The following is a 26919-nucleotide window of genomic DNA, read 5'->3' as shown; positions in this document are numbered from 1 at the left end:
ACCCACAACACTGAAACCTTTTATTAATTTTTTTTTTTTGGTTTTGAACATTCAGTAAATCATATAAAGTAAAATTATTAATGATAACATGAACAATCATGTCCAGCTTGTGCATTTTTACAATAGCAGCGAGTATAGTAACTATCTTGAGATTCCGATCGGCATTGTGCAGCAGCTCGAGTAAGAACAGGATCACATGATTTTCCTGGAACGAATTCAACTAATACTTGCGCATGCTGTGCCTCCACTATTTTATATCAACCAAAAAAAATATTAGATGATGGATAAAAGCATCATTTATTAAAGACAAAACAATTGTTAATACTGAAAATTACAAGTAGTTTTTTTGTAACATTTTTGCATTGGTCAATTTTTTTTAGTAAACAAGTAGCTAATCTATATATATATATATATATATATATATATATATATATCTCACCTTTAGCATTATGCATTACGAAAAACATGAGAACAGAAGAAATCTGAGACAACCCGACCCGTTATTTTTTCTTTTATTTTTAGTATCCAGTTAACTATTGATCACATACTCACTAGTAACCTAACCCCAATCAATAACAGATGATAACACAAAACAATTCCAATAAACCAATAACGAATAAAAAAAATAACATAATACCAATTCAGAGACAATCCAAAGCATAAAACAGAATCATAGAACCAACATCCTAACATCCGTTCCAGAAAACTAAGTTCCACTCTAGCGTCCTATCAAGACATAGAGCATTCAATCGAGCCTCAAGAACATCCTCCTCTTCATAGCCTTGATTCCACGATCACATGTTGCCTTTACCTGCGCCACAACACAAAATAGAGGCGTAAGTATTACCAGATATACTTAGTGAGGCAATCATCCTATCTACTGGGCTATACACATAAGCAATAAGATCTCTTCATGCCACATACAACAAACAATAAAACAAAACAGGCATTAAACAAGACATGCACAACATCAAACGCCGCTGAAGAAGGGTGTCGACCGACACCAAGGGGTTTCGATCGACACTGGCCATCTGGTGTCGACCGATGAAACAACCCGACCCATTTTTATATATATCCTAATGTCTATTGATCTCATACTCACTAACAACATAATCTCCCAATCAATAACAACAGCGGATAACATATGAACCAATCCAATAAACCAATAACGTATAATGAATAACATGAAACCAGTTCCAGCAACAATCCGAAACATAACAAAGTCATAGAACCAGCAATCCTAACAACCGTTTTTGACCACTAAATTCCACTCTAGCATCCATCAAAGACACAAAGCAAACAATCGAGCCTCTAGAACATCCTCCTCTTCATTGCCTTGATTCCATGATCACTCTTTGCCTTTGCCTGCGCTACAACACAAAAGAGAGACGTAAGTATCACCAGAAATACTTAGTGAGACAATCCTTCCATCTACTGGGCTACATACACAAGCAATAAGATCCTTCATGCCACAATCAACTTACAATTAAAACAAACCAGGCATCACAGAACAAACACATCATCAGCCGATGCTGAAGGTTGGTGTCGATCGACACTGCCACCTGGTGAAGGTTGTGTCGACCGATACAGACAACCCTACGTCGACCGACAAACTCCTTGTGTCGATCGATGCATGCTCGACATTTCACGAAATCCCTAATTGCATTGACCAACACCTCCACATGGCTTTGATCGATTCTCGTAGGTCAATCGCGCCATCCTCGCATTAGTGTTGACCGACGCAAGCCTTGTGTCGATCGACACTCATTCTGAGCATCGCTTCTTCACGACCAGAAACTCCGAATCTCGCCTCCAAGCTTCTCCCTTTCGTCCAACACGACCCCAGGACCAGATCTAAGCCTTAAGAGTCACAAAAAACGCATAGAACTCACAAGAAAACAATTAAATATCACACAAAATCACAGAAACAGAGATTCTAGCTTAAATAAGCCATGGTCATGCACTCACCTTGGCCAAACAACAAGATCTAAGCCCAAATGACGAAGCTAACACCACAACAACCTTTCATCCACGTTCCTAGCCTTGAATACACACTCTCCAAGAAGAAAACTCACTCACAGGACAAAGGATCTCCAAAAACTCAAGAACGCTTCCTTGGAAAACTCTCCTTTCTTTTTTTCTCTCTAAAAGTGTGAAAACGGCTAAAAGAAGTGGAAAAAGTCAAGTTTTTCCTTTAATACTCTAGTCTAGGGATGTTCTAAACCAGCCACGCAAACTGGAGAAATTAAAATCAAACCGAACATCCGACCAAAAATTCTAATTTTTGTTTTGCAGGTATCACAACCGACACTCGCCAAAGTCCTCGAGTCGTCCTCGCGTTGGTGTCGATCAACACTGAAACCGAGCATCGATTTCCTTCGAACAAAAACCCGAATCTCACTTCCAAACTTCTCCCATACAAGCCATGCATCCTCAGAAGCAAAACCCAGCCATAGGAGCCATGAAAACTCACAAATAACTCAAAGGAAACAAACACACAACACACAAAATCACAGAAATAGAGATCTTAGCTTAGAGCAGTCATGGTCATTCACTCACCTTAGCCCAAAACAGAAGATCTCACCAACAATGACGAAAACACACCACCAAAAGTTTCTCACATGTTCTCAGCATTAGATCTCCACCCTCCAAGCCAAAAACTCACAAAAACAGGGACAAAAGCTTCAGGAAACCTTCAGGAAACTCACAGGAACTTTGGGAATCGTTCTCTCACTGTTCCACACAAAGGAGGGGACAAAAAATAGGTTTTCCAAAGTAACAGATTTCATGATGCAGAAATTTATAATTGATTTTTTCTATTTTCCTATTATTTTTGGTTATCTCCCTACTGAATAATTCTAATTAACATTTTTGTTTATATATATACATACACCACACACTAAGATATTATTCTTAGTCAAATAAAAGACAATACTTTTATATTTGACTGGAATAATTAATTGCCCATTTGAGAGTCAAAACAATGCTATTTGTTAACAATAATAACCTAAATAAGATAGACAAATTCAGATAATAAATTATGTATATGACATATTTAAATTTAATTAAATTTGTTTTTTTTCTCTTGTTATGAATCCATATCATCATCATCTGATAATATTAATTTGACTTTACTTGCATATATAATTTAATAATATTTTCTTATGCACTTATATTATCATATGTGTGATAATAATATATTTGTCTTAAGAAATGTTTAGAAAAATAAAGAAATGACATTGCTTATTATATTCCATATTTAATATGAGGATGTAGACATCATAGATGGAGTGAGAATCCTCTAATCTATATAAATAACAATCTGAGAAAGACAAACAATAATTTTTTTTTTAGAATATTTTTTTGGAAATGCGGGTGCACATCTTTATAAATTTACGTATAATCATTGCAGATTGTGTCGTTATACTATTTTTTATTCACATTTTTCCATCACAAATTTTCATTCTTAGAGCTATATTTTTTACAAACAGTTTTGTCTCTGTAAATCTATATGTCATTTGAACTCCACATATATATATATATATATATATATATATATATTAGTCTATATTTTTTTTATCAAAATAAAAATAATTTAAATGGGACTAATTGCAAACCATCATCACTTTTTAGTGTGTGCGTCAACGTCACACCCATGAAAGAACTCTTTACTTTTATAAATCTAAGAAGAAAACAGTACCCTAGACAATAATAGCATTATCGAAAGTTAATGCCTCACTTTACTTTTGTAAATCTAAGAAGAAAGCATTACCATAGTCTTTTCTCAGTTGACAAAAAACATTTTTTTTCTCAGTTGATAAAAAAAAACGAAAAACCCTTTTTTCTTTCGAGTGCCGCTTTCTTCTCTCAAAAGTAAACCCTAGTTTTTTCTCAGATCTGTGACCGGGAAGTCATTCTGGCAGTTGGCGCTTCTCGCCGACGCCGTGAGTGGTTTCTCCTTTCGTTTTGTGCTTTTGTTTTATGGTCTGCTAATCATCTTTCTCTTGTATTTTATTGGAGAAAAGCTTACTTTGGTGGAAATGGTAGATCTTCACGGCTAGGGTGTTTGGCTCTGTCGGTGGTCAGCTTCTCCAGAGAGGGTTGTTGTTGGGTGTCCGAGATCTATAGATCTGGCGGGTGCTCTGTTCTTGTTGGCGGATCTCGAGGTTTGGTTCTTCGTGAATCCATGGCCATGGTCTCCTCTGTTTCTGTTGTTCGGTAAGCCGGTCTTCTGGCCGTTCTTCTTCGACGCGTTGCTAGAGTTAGATGGAATCATTTTAGTTGGTTGTTGGTAGTGGTAGTTTTATGGCGTTCCTTAGTAGTATCGAGCAGATTTAGTAGCTTTCGATTGGGATGTCTCGACTCCTTTCTAGGCAGAAGTTTCGTTTTGTTTGAATATGATGGTAGAATCTTAAGTTTGCAGAGTTCATTTTTCTTCTTGTTGTGCTTAGTGGGTGATAGCTTTCTCCTTTTTTTGTCGGTTTCATTTATGAGATTGGTGTTTCTTTGAGAAGTTAAGCCTCGCTCCTCGCATTTTGAAGACTTCTAGTTTGACGTTCTTGGGCGTATCAACGTCGTCGTCACTTCCGGAAATGAGTGGTCTTGCTTGCCGTGTTATGAAATCCCTGGTCCTTGGTTACAAGAGATTGGCTCTCATCGTGTTAGGAGGTGGTTGATGTTATTCTTGAGTTGGCCGTGGGCATCCTTGGTAAATCTCATTCGTTTGTGCGGTAGAAGAATAGGTTCTTTGCTCTCTTCGTTCTATTGTTTCCTTTAAAGTCTTTTGGTCGGTTGCTTGTGCTTTTAGATTAAGGTTGTTGTTTCCTTTCGTTTTTGTTATCAAATGCTGGTGTTATGTTTGGTTCTACATAGTTTCCCGAGAAATTTTGTTTTCCTCCGACCTTAGTTTCCGGAGACATTCTTGTAGTCCGCCGGCTTAAGCCTCCCCTTTATTGGGTGTAGTATTATATCTTGTATCCTAGCTTGGTTGGAACCAAGTTTATTAATAACTTGACAAAAAAAAAAAAAAAAGCATTACCCTATACAGTAATAGCATTGAAGAAAGTTGATGACTCACGTCCATAATCATTGTGAAAGAAAAGAAGATTAACTTTTATCTTTTATGATTTAAATTTAACCAAAGTATTTGTCATTCGTCAAAGTTTATTAAATGTGTAAAAAAAAAAAAATTCCTACCCGCAACACTGAAATTTTTTATTAATTCTTTTTTTTTTTGAACCTTCAAGAAATCATAAATAAGTAAAATTATTAATGATAACATGAACAATCATGTCCACCTTGTGCATTTTTACAATAGCAGCGAGTATAGTAACTATCTTGAGTTTTCGATCGGCATTGTGCAGCAGCTCGAGTACGAACAGGATCACATGGTTTTCCCGGAACAAATTCAACAAGTACTTGCGCATGTTGTGCCTCCACTAATTTATATCAACCAAAAAATTATTAGATGATGGATAAAAGCATCATTTACAAAAATAATTGATAATATTAAAAATTACAAGTATTTTTTGTAAAAATTAGTCAATTTTTTCATAATAAACAAGTAACTAATCTATATATATCTCACCTTTAGCATTATGCATCACGAAAAACATGAGAACACAAGAAACCGCAAACAAAGTAACAGATTTCATGTTGCAGAAATTAATAACTGATTTTCTATATTTTTCCGATTATTTTTGTGTTTATCTCCCTACTGAATAATTTCTAATAAACATTGTTTATATATACATACACCACACACTAAGATATTATTCATAGTCAAATAAAAAGCAATAGTTGTATATTTGACTAGAATACTTAATTGCTCATTTGAGAATCAAAACAATGATATTTATTAAAAAGAATAACCTGAATAAGATAGACAGATTTAGATAGTAAATTATGTATCTGAAATATTTAATTTTAATTAATTTTTAAAATATACATATATACTAGGTTGTTTTTTTCTCTTGTTATGCACATGTTGATAATATTAATTTGACTTTAATGTCATATATAATTAAAAAATCTATTTGATAATAATAAATATAAAGTTACGTATATTTATTATAGCTTATATCTTCTCACTATATTTTATTTACATATTTTCATCACAGACTTTCTTTCTTATAGCTGTATTTTAAACAAACATTTGTGTCTTTCTAAATGTTCATGTCATTTGATCTCCACATATATATTCGTCTATACATTTTTCTAAAACTAAAAATATTTTAAATGGGATTAATTGCAAACCATCATCACTTTTTAGTGTGTGCGTCAGTTGTAAACCATCATCAGCATATTGTGCCTCCACTATTTTATATCGTTCCAAAAAATATTAGATGATGGATAAATTAAACTTTCATATATTAAAGATGAAAACAGTTGATAATAAGTAGAAATTAAAAGTTTTTTTGTAACATTTTTTTATCAGTCAATTTTTTTATATTAAGCAAGTAACTAATCTATATATATTTCACCTTTACCATTATGCATCACGAAACATATGAAAACACAAGAACCACAAACAAAGTAACAGATTTCATGACGCAGAAGTTAATAATTGATTTTTTTTTTCCTTTATCTTCTACTGAATAATTTCTAGTCAAACATTGTTTATATATATACATACACCACACACTAAGATATTATTCTTACTCAAATAAAAGGCAATAGCTTTATATTTGACCAAGAATAATTAATTGCCCATTTGAGAGTCAAAACAAAAATATTTATTAAAAATAATAACCTAAATCTGGGGTTATTGGATTCCTAAGTTTAGAAAGTCAATAAATGTTTTGTGTTATTCAACTAAAACAAAAGAATATATGATTGTTGATAAAATTAATTATTATGTTATAAGTTTATAATTTTATTCACTTTTCTTAACAAAATAAGTTATATAGAGTATCATTAAAATAGAGAGATTGTTTGAGAGACTTGACAAGATTATAGAAATATCTATGTTTTAGAAATCGCTATGTGCTAGTCGGGCGGTTGATGTTGGCCTAGCGTCTAGCAAAAAAATCAGAGATTAAACGGAGATTAATCGGGAACTAATTTTAGGGTTATTTTATTAAATTAATAATAAAATGAAAATATATAGTACGTGTATAATTCTATTTATGTTAAATAAAAACATCAAATAAAATATAAAACTATAGGATTGTCTTTAAAATTATGGTAAACACATAAAAGATAATTTTAAAATGAAATTTTATAATTTTCATTAAAAGTTTGTACATTAGTTATTGTAAAACATCACAAACTCTTAATTTAAATGTCTAAATAACAAAAAAAAGTATTTGATTTATATTTGACTCCAAAAATAATCTGTATACAACAAATTAAGTGGGAAGTAAACCAGTTGACACAAACTCGAACAAATTCCACAAGATTTGCATTTTCATCAAAGTCTATGTCTACAACATGTCCGAGTTGGTCACCAATGAAATTCACCATGGCAGTGTTGAGAAACTGTATTGGAATTCCCCTCACTTGAATCCAAAATGGGATTATCTTCATTTCTTCATATGAGATGTTGGGATACCAATGTTGAACCGCTATCATCCAGTCATTAAACGCCCATGGACCGCGTCGTAGAACCAGGTTAAGTGCTTCCTCAGTCTGGAAGATGAACAAGGCCTTTCCATCACCGAGAATGCGTCCACGACAAGCATCTGCAAATCCCCAAATTCAGGGCAACTGTCCCACAAGTGCTCGAATGTTTTGTTTCCTTGGATTCACCACTGACACAATTAAAGAGTAACGGTTCTCATTAACCGATTTCCCACATAATTCAGCGGGTAACACAACAGGGGCATCAGAAATCCCCAAGTCGAGGTCTGGAGAGATTTTCGAATGTAGTCACTCATTTTTTAAACTGTTTTTTGTGTCTGTGAAAGTAAAAAAGAAGTAATTGATTGGAAATTGGTGACAAGAAACTGAAATCCGACAGGCTTATATAGTTATATCCATGACGGTTTTTGACGGCAGTTATCCCGCGACAAACACGGGATAAGGAAATTGCAAACAGAAACCTGTCGCAGAGAGAAACCGTCAAACCCAAACAACTTATAACTGTCTAAACTTGTCGGAAAAACACTCCAAACTAGCGAAGGAGAAGGAAATCGGCGATGACAGTTGATAAACTGGGAATCGCCTTCTTGATCGCCACAAAAGAGAAAAGGCGTCATTAAATATCGTCTGATATATGTTTTTTATATAAAATATATGATAATGTTCATCATGACTTTCATCTTTTTATTAGTTTGATCATGTTTTACATTGAGAAATAGAAGAAAATTAAATAAATAACCAGAAACTTGGAAAAATACAAAAGCTAATAAAGCATGGATAAATAAATCATCAACATATGACTTGTTTAAATCAAATTTGTGGGCAACGTATAATTTTATCATGTAAACATTCTTTGAGTGTTCACCTATTTCGATAAACATCCCTTGGTTCTTCATGTTTTCTCTTGCTTCATTTTGGTTTAGAAAAAGAGATTTAAAAAAAAACAAAAGAAATCGTTGGAGTGTTTTATAGAATAGTTTGTTTTTGATAAAAAACTAAAATCTAGGGAAATCCTTTTGTATGATATGATGGAAATATCATAACAAAGATCTCCATATCATAGCAATATTTGTCCTCCCCGCCACCGTTTGCCACTTGCTTTTTTTTTTTCATTTTTCAACTCATATGAAAATAATTTGGATACCTACCCAACTCCCATATGTACGTTCAATAAACAATTTTTCAGCTTCTTCCCGCTTGTTACCTCCTTTTTTTCAATAATACTTGAAAGATTTGGGTAAATCCACTATTATTCAGTATCAAAGATTTTATTTTATTCTCTACTTATATATAGTTAAAATGACGTAGTTTATCAAATACAACACATTAGCACTCAAGGCTTCTTCTCCAAAGTTAACACACTTCTCCATTAATCCATTATATTTTTGGTATAATATTTTATTAGCTATTAGTTTTGTCGTGAAGTAGTATAACATCTCATTAACTTGATAGATGCTTTTTGTGGTAGAAACTAGTTCAATTTTGTTTTTATATCATATATCCAATTTTTTTTTTATTTTTGTCCCAGATTTTTTTTTTTGAGGTATAGTTCTGTGTTTCCCTTTCACATAATTAGCTTTTGGTTTGTTTAACTTTTGTTTTTGTTCTGTATGTGTAAATTGTCATTACTTTTTTTTGTTTCACAAACACTTTTTATCATATATTATAGATTGTGAAGGCAACAAACGGTCGTATGTTTGGACTAGGAGCTCTTCTCAATGAACTCTTAGTCAACGGTAGAATGTCAGCCACCTTTGAAAATCATGTGGAAAATAATGAGGCTTAGAGATTTATAAAGAGAATGCAGAATTGAGAGAGAGGCTCAACAAGCTTGAAGGGTTAGAGAAAGGTTTGACATGTTGTTTTCCCGTCCATCCGCTACTGGTGTGAACAACTATGTTTCTTCGATGTTTTAGTTATGAGTTTTTATTCTGAACTTGGTTCTTATTTATGGTTAGTTTTTTTCTATTATTTTTTATTTTTGCATTTTTGGAATATTTCAATATTTGATTACTTAATAAAGTTAGTTATTTGTTTCACTATTTTTTTATCCATTATATATATTAATAGAAGAAAGTATTAAATAAACAATTATAATTTTAAAAAATCATGTGCCAAACATAAATATAGAAAATATTGTGATTCAAAAATATAGAAAAATATTTGTAACATTTTTTGCTTTATATTTTACGTAGCATTTATTTACGATAATATATAGTTGCATTAGAACGTCGTGATTACACCACTAATTTGCTGCATAAATATTATTGCATTAATACAACACATATATCAATATATTACTTCGTTACAAATTTGTAATAATAGTTTCTACATTTTTGATGTGGCAATAATTTGTAACAAATGAAAGTTGCAAACATATGTTACAATTATACGACAAATTTACTAGAAAAGTAATATTGCATTAATACGACAATATAGCAAGGAGTCTATTTATTACAAATTTTGCAACATATGTGCAACAAATACCAATTTGCAACGGTCATATAGCAACAATAGAAAAAGTGTCTCAATTTTATTGCATTTTCAAATTTGCAACAAAATATGGAGTTATTGCAACAAATTTTCTTGTAGTGATACTTTTAGAACTTCACACCAAGTTGGAACATTTTTTATTAATTGTGACCAGGGCCGTGACTGTGGGTTAAAAAAAAGGCATTTGCCTCATGCCCCAAAATATAAAGGATTTTTAAGTCCCCAAATCAGAAAAATACAGTGTATTACAATAATTTAAGGTGATCTTTTATTTCATGAATAACATTGGTTCTAATTTTTTTTTTGACTCTTTAACATAAGAAGATGTATTCTTCTTAAAAATGATAATCTAGTTTTGTAACATCCACGAACCAATTATTGGTTTTCTGGGATGGGTGTCGATCGACACCATGGTGGTGTCGGTCGACACTAACATTCTCTGGTTCGACCAGTTTGATTTAATTATCGATTTGGACCGGTTTGATTTAGAGAAAACCATTGAACCGAGGTTTAAAAGGGGGAAAAACGACCTAGGGTCGTGTTTTTGTTGTCTTACGCCGTTTGAGACTGAGAGAAAGAAGAGAAAACAGTTTCTAAAGGTTCTTGAGAGAGTTTGTGAGATTGCAAGGTGTTTTTGGTGAGATCTTGCTGTGGGAGTGAGGATCTAGGGCCAGGAACGTGTTAGACGGTTGTTGGGAGTGTAGGATTCGTTGCTGTTGGTCCAAATCTTCCTGCAAAGAGGTGAGTGCATGACCATGGCTAATCTAAGCTTTTGATTTCCTTGTTCTTGCTTGTTTGTTGTTGTTTTGTGTGTTTTCTTGCTGGGGATTGGTTGCTACAGGTTTCTAAGGATGTTTCCGGCTTGGGTTTTGAGTATTGGATGAGTTGGTGGAGTTTGGGAGCGAGATTCGACTCTCGACTTCGCAGCGGATCATAGTTGCAGGTGGAGTGTCGATCGACATCACTTGGTGTCGGTCGACACCAGCAAAATGGCATCGATCGACATTGTGGGGTAGTGTCGGTCGACACCAATGCCAGTGTTGGTCGACACTTGGCTGGTATCGGTCGACACCTCCCTTCCAGCGAGACGATGTTTGTTTTACATGTTTGTATGTTTTGTTTGCTGTTTGTTTGGAACATTGGAATCATTGTTGCTTGTGTGTACAACCCGATAGATGGGAGGATTGTCTCACTGAGTGTTTATCAAATACTCATGCATCTCAATATGTGTTTGTGGTGCAGGTAAAGGCAAAGAGTGATCATGGAATCAAGGCGATGAAGAGGAGGATGTTCTAGGGACTCGATTGGATGTTGTCTGGCATTGCTAGGTTGCTAGAGTTGGGTCATTAGAAACATTGCTAGGTTGTTGGTTCCAAATTTTCTGATGATTTTGATATATATTTATGGTTATATTTGATTATTGGATATTTTATTATTGGAATATTATTGGTTATTGTTATTGGTTATTTCCGCTGTTTGACTGTGGTTGTGGTTAGGTGGCTATTGGGTATGGGACCACTAGTTGTAGTATATTATTATTATTATTATTATTATTATTATTATTATTTATTATATATTAGTTATTATTATAAAAAAAACGGGTCGGGTCGTTTCAAGTTTAGAACTCTTTTATTTATTTACTTCCTTTCTTTAAAACGGTTAAAACCTGCTTCAGTGCTTCTAAATTTTCATTAATATACTAATTTATTTTTATAGTAATTTTGTTTATGAATTAATTATGATTGTGATGATTTGATATATTGTTTTTTCTTAAATTTTTAGAACCTAGATTATGAACATTTGGTGAAAACTTTTATTGAAATATAAAAAAAAAACTATAATATTGTTTTATTTTTAATAATTTATATTATTTTGAAATTGTATTACATTTATTTTTTTATTTTTTATTTCTAAGAAAGTTCTTATGTCAATCTCACCTTAATCCCCGGTTAGTCTCGGCACGGCACCGATTGTGACTTTTAGCCTATGCTTCATGCGGAGAATAAGACCAAGTTCAGCCTCAATCTTTTGTCCATTGACGACCTTAATCTCATAGTTTTGTAATATTTCCACGATCACTGTCTTCATTAGATTAATAGCTAAATTCTTACCTATACATGATCTTGGGCCAGCATTGAACGATAAGAACTTGTAAGCAGGCTCATGCTTCAACCCTCCTGTCTCTGTAATCCATCTCTCTGGCTTGAAATCTCTCGCGTCTTCTCCCCATACTGCTTTCATTCTCCCCATCGCGTAAATACTGATCATGATATTCATATTTGATTCGACTTTATGCCCACTTGGAAGCACATCTGGTTTGATTGGAGATTTGCGTTCGAATGGGATTGGTGGGTAGAGCCTCATTGATTCACTCAATACAGCATGTAAATACACCAGCTTATTCAAGTACAATAACGTGTCTTGATGATCACTTCCAGTTCTTGGTAGATTTGTGTTGTTGATCTCTTGGAGAATCTTGGTTAACACGTTAGGGTTTTCCGAAAGATTCCAGAAGAACCAAGTTAGTGCAACAGCAGTTGAATCTCTCCCAGCTGCCATGAAGTTCACTGTGAAGTCTTGTAGAAACTTATTATCACCAGGATTCAAGAGGTCGTACTTGGTTGTATCTAGCTTTATGAAGGAAGTCAAAAGAACTTCATGATCTTCTCCATTGGATTTGTGATTATTCCCTTGTGATCTTACCTCTTCTCTCTTGGCTGATATATATTTGTTACAAACACGAGTTAAAGTGGCATCAGCTTTCATCAGCTTCTTCTCTGCTCCGATTCCAATCCATTTTTGCAGCTTCCATAACAATCTTGGTGTAATATGTCTATAAAAAATCGCTTCTCCAACATCATCAAAAGCCGTTGCAAACTCAACTTCCGGTAATTCAATGGAGACACTTCCAGGATCTGACCCGGTTATTAACATGAAGGTTGTATCGAACATGAATCTCAGGAACACATCTTGCAACTCCACCACCATCTTTTCCTCTGCGAAATGATTGAAAAGAGGTACAAGCCCGTCTTTGAGCTTACTTTTCGTGATAGTTGTTGAAAAAGTTTGGTACCTTTGTTGGTGGAATATAGACTGAGATGCCTTCCTCCATTGTCTCCATAGCTCGTAGTCCGTGTTGATGATCCCGTCTCCAAAAGATTCAAATATTTCATGGAACTCAGGACCTTTGTAGTAATTTGAGAAGTTTGAGCTCATCATATAATTTATATTAGCTGGATCAACCGTGCCTAATATATCAATTCCAGTAAACCATGGGCCCTTGAATTGAAAGGTCAAGTTGGAGTTCTCGAAAACCTCCACGATGGAGTCATAGGCGCGGTGTAACCTCATGACTACACCAGGAAGCATGCCAAGAACTGGCCAGTTCCATGGACACCTTCCAAAGAGTTTCTTGGTGCAGCAGCAGTAGAATATGAGAAAGCAAAAGAAAGCTATGGATGCTTCAAAGAACCCTATCGAAGTCATTAGAAAGAGTTAGTTTTTTTTTGGGTACAAAAGGAAATAAAAGGAAGTTGGTTTTATACACATACGAGGATACATCAACCAGACGAATTTAAAAGTCTATTGTTTCATTACGTTTAAATTCCCAGAGAGGAAATCTTTGGATTCACGATGAAGAAAGGATTGAAAATAATTATATGTGTTTTAATAACCAGAAGCATGTAACAGCGTTTAAGGAAGCTTCATGTTGAAGTTCAATGGTCGTCATCTCCTACAAACAAGGATCACATGACTCTTGTTACATGTAACCCAGCGCAAAGTAACTTATTTTTAGGGTTTCTTTATAGAGTAATTGAAGGGTTTTTTGAAGAACAAACAAAAGTGATTCTCCCAAATATATTGACCAAAAACATAATATATAGCATCTTTCTTATGTGTACAATGAGGTATATAACCATCTACGTATGTTGTCCAAAAGTAAAATAAAAACCCATCTATGTGTTTTGTATATATATATAGTTTGGTTAGACAATTTTATCCTGATAAAGTTACATGTGTGTACAACTTTACAAGCCTCGTTATTGATTTTTTTTTTTTGGCTCAACATCAACTTTTCATTAACCCAAATGTTACAACCAAATGAAAGACACATTACATTCACCTCTAAAGACTTGGACCAAAACAAATGCTATGGTTGATCAAGTACAGCCTTGAAACACTAGACGGATCCAACGCTACCTAATCGAGAACCATTACATTTTTTAACCACAGTGAGATAGATAACACACCACGACTCGAAGTGAAATCATCTCTTAAACCACCTAAATTGACCTAATGACACGAAAACAAATAATAACACAGAGAAGGCCTAACCAATACTGAAAGCATATCAAATCCCAGCTATGAGATCCTCATGATCGACGTGTAGAGCTTGTCTCGATTGCTTCAACACCCAGAGGTGCATCATCAGAAAAGCTTTGTCTATCCGGCTTTCACTGTTCCGGTCTTAAACCTAAAACAGACAATACATCCGACTGATCCAACCAAGAGTCATGAAGCTATAATAACCGGCGAAAATGATGGTTCTCCGAACTAACTATACAATAACCAGAATGCTAATCATCTAAAGATTTGAAATTGGAGCCCAGATTAGCATATCATCACCTCACAGTGCAAGTTCTAAGTGACAACATCACTCCCGTCAAATGACGAGACATACACCACACCTTGGTCGGACTGAAAAAAAAACAACAAAGCAACACCACCTCTTGCTGCAAGACACCACCGTGGTTGGTATGAGAGGTAAAAATTGAAAAAGAACTTAAGCCCCACCACTGAAGCTCGACGAAGAGAACTTCAGCCCTCACTGCTCTCCGAAGCCCACAAACCGCCGGTGACAAAACAGCAGACGGATTCGCCATCCCAGATCCACCCGATCTAGCAAAGATTTGACACTGTCCTCCAACGTCTGCACCAGGGCCTTCACCAGCCGCCTCACGCGTCGAGGAATCACCGGAACCACCACCTTCGAGATGCACCCAACCGACGGCGACAATATAACAAGGGGCGGGAGAATGAAAAGGAACTACAAAGAGGAAGAAACCTAAAGAGGATGGAGCCCTCTCCGGCGCCGGAAGGACAACCGGAGAGGCGGATCGAAATTGGCATTCTCTCTCTCTCGGCGGCGCTTTTTCTCAATAATATAAGCTTATTGTTTTCTTAAAGCTTAAAAATTGGTTGGTTTTATAATTTTATTTTATATAATAGATTATAGATTTAATATTAATTAATTAATTTTATTTTATTTATATATTGATAATCCATATAACCCATTTAGCCATTAGATTTTATATTATTGGGTTTAGATATATAAATTCAACTCATTATAATGAATGGGTCGGATTGAACCCGCCTACGAAAGTTTCAAACTCATGTGGATATAGGTTGGGTCGAATCGGATTATCCATTTTGACACTCCTACTTCTATGTGGCCAGCCTCTCTAATCCGTAACTGTAATCTTAATATATTTTTGTTTAAAAAAGTCTCGTTCCCATTTTTGTATGGTGTCGTCACTTTTATTTTAAATCTCTTAAGTTTTGAATATTCTTAAAATAAACGACTAAGTAACAATTTTGCTAATTTCAAATCTTAAAAGTGGCTTTCGTATTCGCGGATCTATTAAAATTAACAAGTAAATTGATTACATGAAAAATCATTATAAATACTAAGATGGCTATAATAATTATTTTAATTAATTTTGTTATATTTTATCATTAATAATGTATTTTAAAATTACAAAAATAAATGACTTTTTTTGTGTGTGGCCCTCTCTCTGTAAGTGGGTTTTTAAAATCTTAGTCCAATATCCTTTTTAGATCTGCTAACTGCTATGATGAACATCAAGTTTCCGGCCGTAAGTGGGAAAAGAGAGAACTCACAATAGAAATAAGGAAATTTTGTTGCTTTTCTTTGAATTTTAAAATATATTATTGATGATAAATAAAAAAAATTTATCTAAACTACTATAATTTAAACCTATGTCATTATTTATAACAAAAATAAATTATTTGTTGATGAATCATTTTTTCCGTTAACTTTTATTGATATGTGAATATAAGAGCCACTTTGGAGGTTTACAATAACAAAACTTTTTACTTTGATGATTAATTGTATGAATTCAAAATTTAGTGGTTTAAATCAATTACATTCCTTGTAAATATTTACTAACAGAAAGGCTACTCTCTAAAATTTTACTTCAAAATTGTTAATTTAGATTTCCTCTGTTTCTTAGAAATATTTTATAGGTTTTTATTTTGTTCCACAGTAACTTTATTTTATTTTTATTTTTTATATAACTAACATCAATTAAAATTAATCATATGTAAAGTTATGAAAAAGTGTTTTAGATAGAAAATGATGCATGTATTGCTAAAACTAAAAGTTATTATTTTGTGAATGTGAAAACTTATAGAAAAAAAACAATCAAGGAACAGAGGTTTTCTTTTTAGTGTGTACATGCAAGAATGAAAATTTTCGTTTTGGTGTAACATTATATATCGTAAGAATTTGCTCATCATCAGTAAAAGAAAATCATTACAAACCAAATATGCCAAAAAAAAAGTTAGTCCTCCAAAACTATTTCACAAAACATAACACACTACTCATATCAAAAACCTACAAATCAAAATTGTGTTTCAGAGAAGAAAAGTATAAAATTCAATGACGCTGATTAAGCCAATCTTCAACTAATTTCAAGTATCTTCTTTTCCACAACCATCTTAATCCCTTGCAACACATCCTTCGTTGTCTCCTCAGTGATCATCGCATCAATCCTCCTAATAAAACCCAAAACAAATTTAAACTCTCTAGTACAATACCACCATAACTGTTGCACCACAGCGATTTCAACATCCCTAAGAGCCTTCCCAAGAAACCCTAATTCCATTCCTCTGTTCACAGACTTCAACATCTCATTAACAAGATTCTCCACCAAAGAAACACTTGTCGTCTCCAACAAGTGAATCGCCGCACAAAACCCACCAACGAACGCTAAACCCCACTCGCTCGAACTCGAACCCGAACCCGAACCCGAACCCTCGTGGACGTTTCCTAACCGTTTCAAGATCGCTGGTAAAAGATAATCCATGAGTGGAATCACAAAATCGTCTTCATCCAAAGGCATGGACAAGCTCGTGAACACGAAAACCGCTTTCGCAAACTCTGTCTCAGCTCTAGACGAGATAAACTCACGCAGATCATGCCACGTTTCTTCGTGAATGGTGAACACCTCGAAAGCGATACGGTTCACGAGCATGGAAAGAATCTTGAAACTTGATTCTGAGATGACTTGTTCTTCAAGGCAAGATATGAGTTCAGGCGAGAGTACGTGAACCACTGCTGAATTCAAAGACGCTTCTTCTACGATGAATATAGCGTGAAGACACCTTACCGCATTCTCTCTGATCCCGTCATCGACACGTGGCTCTTTCGAGGTGTAGATTCGCATGAGCTTGAGAGAGAGACATGCCGGGTAAGAGTGGACGCAAAAACGGAAGAACTTGGTTCTGATCAGTTGTTTCCCCGATGGCTTTGTGAGGGTGGCGATGAATCTCACCGTCGGTTCGATGTGGGGATTCGCAAGAAGCTTATAGGCAGCTTCGTTGAAGTGTTGGGCGGAAGGTTCCTTCGTCGGCGTCTTCTGTTTCTCCATGGAAACAACTCGATAGAGAAGAATTGAAGATAGAAAGTAGAAACGATATATATATATATATATATATATATATATATATATATTACGCATCATTAAATTGATTTCTTTCTTTATTTTGTAGATAGGATAATGATGAGCAGAATTAAATTGTTATAATTTCTTTACTTCGGTAGATTTTTTTAACTCTTTAGTTTCTATCCTTTTGGAAGTTGCAACAAATATCCTTTTGTTAGCTTCAAAAAAAGAAAAAAATTATCCATTTGATATTATTTAGTCCACAATATAGGACTACAGATAACGTTCTTTACTCTATAGTTTTTTTTTTATATATACATAATCAAGGATAGTATTTTCTTACCAAAATATTTCTTTTAATTACAATATATTAATCTATCTTAACATTTTTGAAGTACATTTTTGTGTCATTTTCTCTTATCTTTGTATCTAAACAAGTCTCAACTAAATTCTCTACAATCCTTAAAACCAAACACAATCATTTCCTTATTTGATAATATTAATTTCCTAAAATATATATATCTAATTTAAATCAATATGTTAGATTAAAATATAATTCTCTTTTCATTTTTATTTAATCTTATATTTAATTATTTTAATTACTATTTAATACATAAACTTAATAAAATTTTAGATTTTTTTTAGCATATAATATGATTTGAATTTTTATAAATGGATATATATTAAAAATTGTCTTAGGATATTGGTAACCAAACAAATATATCCACTTATAGAGTTCGGGATACATTTTTGAAGTACAATAGGGAGTCATCACTTTTTACCAACTTCGGGCTGAGTTTTTAACTAAAATTATAACCGATTCAATTATCTGGATCCTCCTTAAGATTGCTGAATATTTTGGGCCGGTTTTTAATTCATAGCATACTTATTTATATCCAATTAATGTCAATTAATGTCTATTCTATCTTAGGAAAGATCTAATTTCATTTCTAAATCATAACTAACAAATCGTAAAATGTATATTTTCAACTTGCGAATCAAGTTGCGAATCAAGAGTTTCTACAAAACTCTACCTACAACCGTTAACAGTATATATATCAACAAAATAATAGATCTGTGGTGTGGTGTAAAAGCTAGTATTATTGATAAAAATAACATAACTGTTTCCCAGCCCAGTCGAGTATTAATTAGAGGATGTTACCATAAAAATATTTTAGAATTTTTAATCAGCAAGGTTTCAAGGCTAAAAATCAAATTGTTGTATTTTTGGAAAACAAAATTTTTCGATCACCAAAACAAAAAGGTTCAATTTTAGATATATTTTTTTTTATGTCTAATAAAAATCATAATTCAAGAAATTAATCAAGTAATGATAAATTTCTGAAGCCCTAATTTCATTTTGCCAAACTCCAAAACTCTTCAGCCGCAGAGATCTCTCCTCATGGCTCCAATTGGTGTGGGCGATGTTGTACCAGACGGAACTATCTCTTTCTACGATGAGAATGATCAGCTTCAGACCGTCTCTGTTCACTCTCTCGCCGCCGGTAAAAAAGTCATTCTCTTCAATGTCCCTGGTGGGTTCACTCCCACATGCAGGTATAAAGTTTCAAACTTTTTTCTGATTTATCCTTCAAACTAGTTTTATAGATGTGGGTTTTGATTATAAGCTGATGAATCTGTAGATTTGATTTGTTTTCTTGTTGTGAGCTTAGCATGAAGCTTGAGCCTGGATTCATTGAGAAAACAGAGGAGCTTAAGTCATAGGGTATTGATGAGATCATTTGCTTTAGCGGTGAGTATTAACTGATATGTTCTCATCTCTAAGATGAGTTTGTATACTTTCTAAAATCTGATCAAAATACTGAATTCGTTTGGTAGCCAAGATATTAAATTGTAGAAGAATTGGTTTGGTTATCGTATTTGGCTGAGTGTACTTAATTTGCAAACGTTTTGGTAATTGGTTTGGTTGCAGTGAATGACCCATTTGTGATGAAGGCATGGGGAAAGACATACCCTGAGAACAAGCATGTGAAATTTGTAAGTGACGGGTCAGGGGAATACACACACCTTTTGGGACTTGAGCTTGACCTCAAAGAGAAGGGTATTGATTCGCTCTGTTACTCGATAACCTCAAGGTGACTGTAGCCATTGTTGATTCTGCTCGTGAAGGTCCCTTTTCTCAACTTGAATCAATTACGATGATGATGACGCCGTCGATGTCAAATCTTCCAAGGGATTTGGTAGAGGAGATTGTCTCTAGGGTTCCTTGGAAATTAATGAGATCAGTGAGATTAACTTGCAAAAAGTGGAACGGTTTGTTCAAAAGCCGGAGCTTTATGGAGATGCGCATTGCCAAAGAAGAAGAAGCAGCAAAGGAATTAGGGGAGACTCGGATGATTGTGATGTTGGATTACAATGTTCATTTAATGGGCATTGCCGTGAACGACAATCTATCCATAAAGTCTCTAGGTAAACTTACTTGCCTAGAGGATTCAGAACAAGTCAAGATATCTCAAGTCTTTCATTGTGAGGGTTTATTGTTATGCATCTTGAAAGACGATGACACTAAGATTGTTGTTTGGAATCCGAGTTTGGGGGAAACAAGGTGGATCCAAACCAGAAAATATAACCGCGCAAGTGCATTGAAAGGACGAGACTATTACAAGTATGCTCTTGGATACAAAAATAATAGCCAAAACAGATCTTGTCGTAGCTTCAAGATCTTGAGGTTTATAGATGATTTCAGACTTCACCCCGACAACCCTGCTTTACGGTATGAAATCTACAATTTTGATTCTGATTCATGGATTACTCTTGATGTCTCTCCACACTGGCGTATAATGTCTGACCGTGGCCTCTCTCTCAAGGGAAACACTTATTGGGGTGCTGTAGAACGAAACGCACATGGACCCATTGATCGTATAATCTGTTTTGATTTCACAAGAGAGAGATTTGGACTGCTTCTTCATTTGCCGTTTAGTGCTTGGGGTAACCAGTTTGCATCACTATCTTGTGTTAGAGAAGAGAAGATCGCGGCTTTATTTCAAACAAGTAAAACATATAAGCTTGAGGTATGGATTACGACTAAAATTGAGACCAACAATGTGTCATGGATCAATTTCTTCACAATGGATACAACATACCTTGAGAGTCTTTCAGATCAGAGTTTCTTCATTGACGAGGAGAATAAAGTTGCTGTGGTTTTTGATAAAGAAGGAAAAACTATATGCGACCTCACTCACGACTCTGTTAAAGTCATTGGAGAGGATGGATGCTTGAAGAAATGGGTTCTTGGAGAACCCGGAGATAAAAAGTGTTGGCCACTATGTGCTCTTATGTTCCAAGTACAGTACAAATCAAGCAACATAAAGGAGTCAAAAGGAAAGAACAAAGCGATTAGGAAAAGGCATTGATTTGAGCAAAACGTGTTGAGAAAAGAGGAGGTGGGGGGAAACAGAGAGTTGATTGTCCTCAACTTGGGAAGTACCCTTCGTTTTATTTTAGCAATATGAATTTCTTCTTCAATTTGAACAAGATTTTAGGTTTTATAATTTTTACAAAACCGCTGGGTTATCAAGATTTAAGTACAAACCTTGAAAACGTAAACCAGCTATAAGATGTTTGGATTTACCATGTACTTGCTAGCGTTTGAGGTCACAGAGACTACAAAATCTATAGCAGTCTCTTCATCGTTGTCATACTTCCGAGTTGCATTCTGAAGAAGAATTGAATTGAAGGAATTGGTAATGTATGCCTTCTCCTTGTACTACCATTACGCGGGGCTGACATGTAAGGGTCAATGCAAGACTCATTTTTCTTCGAATACATGGCTTGCATTTCCTACATATGGTTTCTTCCTCATGCTTGGAACTGTTGGATTAGGTTCTTCTCGTCTCTTTGTCCGACACATTTTCAGTTCCATATAAAATGTGAATTAAGTAATGGTTAATTATTAGTCTTTACCCTCCCATTTTCAACTTCTTTGTTAGCGGTTTTGTAAAAATTTTAAAACCATTACTCCAACAAAGAAGTTGTCAGTGCACCGCATGAGTTGGTCTATCACAATGTTGCGGAACGCTGAAAAACTATCACAAGCAGGAGTGAATTTCAAGGTAAAGATCGATTTTGGATTACGAAAATATATATTCTTTTTAATTTGTTATAAGGCTTTGGTTCGTTTTTGCTTGGAGTTAAAAGACAAGAATCTTTCTACTCTTCAGTCATCCGAGTATTTGGATCTCCCAAAATCAGAAGAAGTTGGCATCCGGCTTAAGTGTGAGATGTCTGCTTCTACGGAACCACCAATAAAAAATGTATTTTTTGACATATTGACTGTTGCATTTGCAATTCTGACTCCTTTAAGTGTCTTTCATGGTCGGTTCCCACTTTGATCTCGTATGCTCTGTTTTGGTCTTGTGTTTCAACTGAAGCATAGAGACGTTCTTCTCTCGTACTCCCGTGTTATCTTTGTTTAGTTTCTTGTTCTAACAATGGCATTAAATTAGAAGAGAGAAATCTATAATTGGCGATATTGTTCACATTGATTCGAATGTTATATACTCTTACTTTCGTACAAACGAAAGTAAAGTGTAGAAAACATATTCTAACAATTGTAGAACGTAAAGTAATCCAAAGAACGAAGATATATTCAGAATTTCATAGAACATAGAGTAGAGTATAAAATATATATTCCAAATTTCGTAAAACACATAAAATTCCGAAATTTTTTTTCATACATAAATCAAAAATTAAAATTTGTAGAATATTTACAATGCCTAGAATACATAAGATTTTTTTTTTTTTGTTATTATACAAATGGTAAGAAATGTATTCTAAACTTTGTAAAACGAATTTTACTGATCTAAAAAACTATTTATTCTTAAAAAATCACAGAGTATCTTCTTTAAATCTTCTTCATACTTTGTTTGTCAACATGCTCTTTGAGGTTTTTTTTTCTTCTCTTAAAACTGCTTAAAATGTATTGTAAACAGAAAACATTTGTTTCCAGTTTTTCCATTAATTATGTGTATGTTGCAGCTTGTAAATCAAGTACAGTGCAAATCAAACAACATAAAAGTCTATAGCAGTCTTTCATCGTTGACATACTTCCAAGTTGCATCTGAAGACCATATATATATTTAACTGTAAATATTGAAATATATATATATTTTTCAGAAACCAATCATAAGCTGATAGAAATTTTAGATATTTCCAAATTTGCTGATAGAGATAAATGGCAAGTTTAGCTATTATCGTTTTCACCAATGTATAATCTTAATAAAATTCTTCTTTATCGGAAGCAATAACCCAAAATGATAAATATTTTCAGTTTATTGTTTCTTTTCCAATCTTTTATCTTATAAATCACAAGTAACTTAACAAATAGTATTGTGACATGTGTGAATTCACAAATTATTATTTAAAATAAACCAAGTTTTTTAAAATACATAACTTGTGTTAGTTTATCTATGTCTTAATGTAACTTTAGAAAACATTTAAATTGTATGTATGTGTGAGTAAGTTTCTGAGGGTAACTTCAAGTAGCTGGCAAACATTTGATTTGGTGCTAAATTGGTGGTGTTCCTGATGGAAAGAGGAAGGATTTGGGCCTTTGGCTATGAAGTTTTCGACAATTGATTTGCTTAAAGGGTTATTCAAAATAACTTATTCTTATGGAAACAGTCGAGAAGAAGAGGAAAAAGAAGAACGAAGAATGAGGGATGGCTAAATGAAAATAAAGAATACGGTGAGTACAAGCACGTGAGCTTATTTTATCACTCTCTACTTTGCATCTCTGCGGTGTTTTGGTCTAGTTGACAAATATTGATTTGCAGAGTTCTCTTTTATAACGAAGGAAAATATGACGACGGCTTAAAAAAATTAAACCACGGTAATGTAGGGATAAAGGAGTGAGATCTAAAACTTCCATAAACTAGGCTGTAGGTACGTATATCTATCAAATTAAAAAGATTCAATATTTTGATTTTAGAAATTTTATGTTTTCTCTTCTACTTTTATAATGTTGATTACCTTATATAAACTAACCAACTACTAGCATGTATTTCTTTCTTAAGCTTAAGGAGTAGTTTGGAGATTTTTTTTTCCTTTTTCTTTTTTACCGAAGCCTATTACACTTAAACCATGCCTTAAGGCTTAAGCACAAATTAACTATGCGTATTGTACTAATACTATTATTGCATTTTGCATGTCTCTACTTTCTACTTTCTAGAGTTCTCAAAGCATATTATTGAATATTGAGAGTTGTATAGAAGAAAACATATGCTTCATGCTTGACTATCCAAAGTATAGTTTTTGAAAGAAGGTCTATGAACGTTTTTCAATTACCTGTGATTCCGTGTGTGTTGTTTTTATTATACCCAAGTTTTTCATGTAGACGAAGAGGCCATCGAAAGATTACACTTCTACAACATGTTAAGTCCAAAATTATTGTGTAAACGTTTTTTACATAATTAATTGTTTATTTTAAGACAAACAAAAATCACTGTTATTCATTAAATATCGGGCATGATAATTGTATAATTAATTTGAGTGTAGTTATAGATCCTTTAACAATATAAAATAAAATAAGTGTAGTTATAATCAACTTTAACCATTTTCCCGTCACATAGGTTGGAATGCATACTAGTATATTATTAATTATTTTCAGTTTATTATTTCTTTTGGAATATAAATGATACTCCAACGATGTACAAACTACAAACAGGAGCTCCGTCTCATCAAAATAAAAAAACCACTTCCAAACGATGCATTTCATGAAAAAATTGTATCAAACTAATTTTAACCGCGGTCAAGGTAGAAAATCCGATAAATCTTGCAGACCTCCGGTCATCATTGCCTTCTCCTTTGGATTCATCATATTATTCCTCATTGATCAATGATTATCAAGAAACAGCGTCAAGGTGGTTGGGTTATAAACACATGCTTAGACATGCCTAGATCTCTCAATAGATCTAGACATGCTTAGACATGCTTAGATCTCTCAATAGTCAATAGTGCTCACATCATCAATGTAGAGATATGTCATGAGGAAAAAAAAGTAACTTGAAAAATCGTGTACATACTTATGACCCAGCATTTTGAGAATTAAAATTTTGAAAGCGAACCGCTTTAAAATACGGCGCGGACATTTGATTGACCCACAACCATTTATGTTTAGAATCATTTACATTGTTGGTTAGAAAAGTTGAAATTCAGCAAAAGAAAGCCATCTTTATATTTTCGTTTCGAGTTTGGTTTGAAAATTCTGGTTTAAAGCTTCCTTTGGATCCAAGAAAATTGCAACTGTGTGCATTATTAATTAGCCATAACTAAGCAAGATGCAGCTGGTTGGAAAAGAGAGAAGCCACTGCATCTCTAGGCTGAAATGAATACCACAAGTACAATACAACTTGTACTAATTATTGATCGTATAGTTCTTATAATATGTTCTTTTGTCATTTTAATGAATACAATTTGATATTTACAAAAATAAAAGCCACATTTAATCAAAGAATCAATAAGTTTAAGCTTTACTAAAAAATTAAAGAGTGATTATATGTGCCAATTTATTTTTGGTATTTTCTAATATCTTCTCACAAAATATTCTTCACAGTAGATAAACTTATTAATCTTGGGCTGTATCAAATCAGTCTCTGGGAATTGTTCTGTAAAGCTTTTAATTTCATATCATATGATTTTATAGGAAATATATATAATTTGTACAAAACAATTTGGATTTAATCAACTTAAATAATTTAGGTTATGTGTTAGTTTATATGAATAACTAAAACTAAATGTTTAAATATCGTAGAGAAGTATCATTTTTTTTTCATTAATAATGTTTTTGTTACCTCGAATGCTCCAAAATATTAAAGAAAACTATTATCAAAGTTAAACAAAAAAAAAAATCCAATATATTCAAGAGATATGTATGGATGAGTATTAAATTATTTCTATATTTTTGATAGTTTATGATTTCATTAAATAAAAGTGAAAAATGTTTTTAACATTTATAAAAATTATTTATTCTATATTATTTTATAGTTATTAAATTAATTAACATAATTATATAACAACACGCACATATGTGCAGCTTATTACCTAGTATGTCAAATGACACTCTTTGTGACAGAATATGATATATATTTCTAACGTTGCAATCTGAAAGAAATGCCACTATTAATAGTTTACTAACAAAGTTTAATCTATAATGTAAAAACATTTTATTTTTCTGATCTCAAACAATATAAATTTTTATTAAATATTTAAAGGATATGTTAATTGTTTTTCTATCCAAACTAATCATTTTTAATATATGTTTCATTATTTGTTAATAGTTTAACTTTGAATAATACTGAAAATATCTAGTTTTGCTCAAATTTAAATAAATTGCTCACATCATAAATGTAGAGATATGTCATGAGGAAAAGGTAACTTAAAAAAATTATTTACATTGTTAGTTAGAAAAATTGAAATTTAATAAAAGAATAGCTATATCTTTAGACTTCCTTTTTGATGATTAAAGCTTCCTTTGGGTCCAAGAAGTTTGCAGCTGTGTGCATTAATTCGGCATAAGTGAGCAAGTTGGCTGGTTGAAGAAGAGGGAATCCCACTGCATATGAATAGCACAGGTACAATACAGATTACAGAGTTATATTTTTTTTTTTGGTAAGGGACTACAGAGTTATATTATATCAAGGTTGAAGGATGCTTTCTTTCGCTTACAAGTCGTACTATCTATTGATCGTATAGTTCTTATTACATGTTTTCTTTTCTGTCATTTAAATAGATACAATTTTTCATTTACAAAAATAGAAGCCACATTTAATCACTAAAGAAATCAGTTTAGAGGATACCCTATAATGACACTAATCTAATCATTTCATCCATAGTTCGCACACTCAAATTGTAATGTCCCGACCGCCACCTCTCATTGATTCCCATGTTTACTCTCACTCCATGGGCCTACTTTCTTTAATGAGCCTCACGTCCTCTTACTAGGGTTATAAGGCTCATGAACTGGAAGTGGACATGGAGACCACTGAGAGGTGGCAGTCGGAGCGTTACAAGTGGTATCAGAGCCGAACCCAGATGAGTGTGGAGTCGAATGGACTCACACCGTCGGGGTTGACGGTCTTGGTGCGCAACGAGGACGTTGCGATCTGTTAGTGGGGGTGAATTGTGACACCTCGGTTTC

The 26919-nt window shown here is 33.5% G+C and overlaps 2 protein-coding genes, 1 long non-coding RNA gene and 2 pseudogenes across 4 annotated transcripts; 2 read left to right on the top strand and 3 right to left on the bottom strand.

Annotated features, from left to right (window-relative positions):
• Window positions 1-433: 433 nt before the first annotated feature.
• Window positions 434-2854, bottom strand: LOC147941354 (uncharacterized). The gene is made up of 2 exons (XR_015560667.1): window positions 1485-2854; window positions 434-1365 (listed from the first exon to the last, which is right to left on the bottom strand). It is a non-coding gene; the product is annotated as an uncharacterized LOC147941354 (long non-coding RNA).
• A 954-nt stretch (window positions 2855-3808) lies between these two features.
• LOC109125538 (uncharacterized) lies at window positions 3809-4894 on the top strand. Its single transcript, XM_087456345.1, is given in 1 exon segment — window positions 3809-4894. A coding segment is annotated over 1 exon segment (120 nt). The 5' UTR covers window positions 3809-4592; the 3' UTR covers window positions 4713-4894.
• A 7118-nt stretch (window positions 4895-12012) lies between these two features.
• Window positions 12013-13560, bottom strand: LOC104704635 (alkane hydroxylase MAH1 pseudogene; annotated as a pseudogene).
• Window positions 13561-16673: 3113 nt separating this feature from the next.
• Window positions 16674-17747, bottom strand: LOC104701192 (uncharacterized). The gene has a single exon (XM_010416843.2). The coding sequence runs from the start codon at window positions 17745-17747 to the stop codon at window positions 16779-16781; it is 969 nt and encodes a 322-aa protein (XP_010415145.1). The 3' UTR covers window positions 16674-16778.
• A 1306-nt stretch (window positions 17748-19053) lies between these two features.
• Window positions 19054-21360, top strand: LOC104701191 (peroxiredoxin-2A-like; annotated as a pseudogene). Its single transcript, XR_015562081.1, has 3 exons — window positions 19054-19319; window positions 19436-19515; window positions 19696-21360. The product of XR_015562081.1 is annotated as a peroxiredoxin-2A-like (transcript).
• The last annotated feature ends 5559 nt before the right edge of the window (window positions 21361-26919 follow it).

This window comes from Camelina sativa, chromosome 7 (assembly GCF_030686135.1).
Source record: "Camelina sativa cultivar CO46 ecotype springtype chromosome 7, ASM3068613v1".
In the NCBI taxonomy this organism is placed as follows: domain Eukaryota; kingdom Viridiplantae; phylum Streptophyta; class Magnoliopsida; order Brassicales; family Brassicaceae; genus Camelina; species Camelina sativa.
This window is presented reverse-complemented; position numbering and strand designations above follow the sequence as displayed.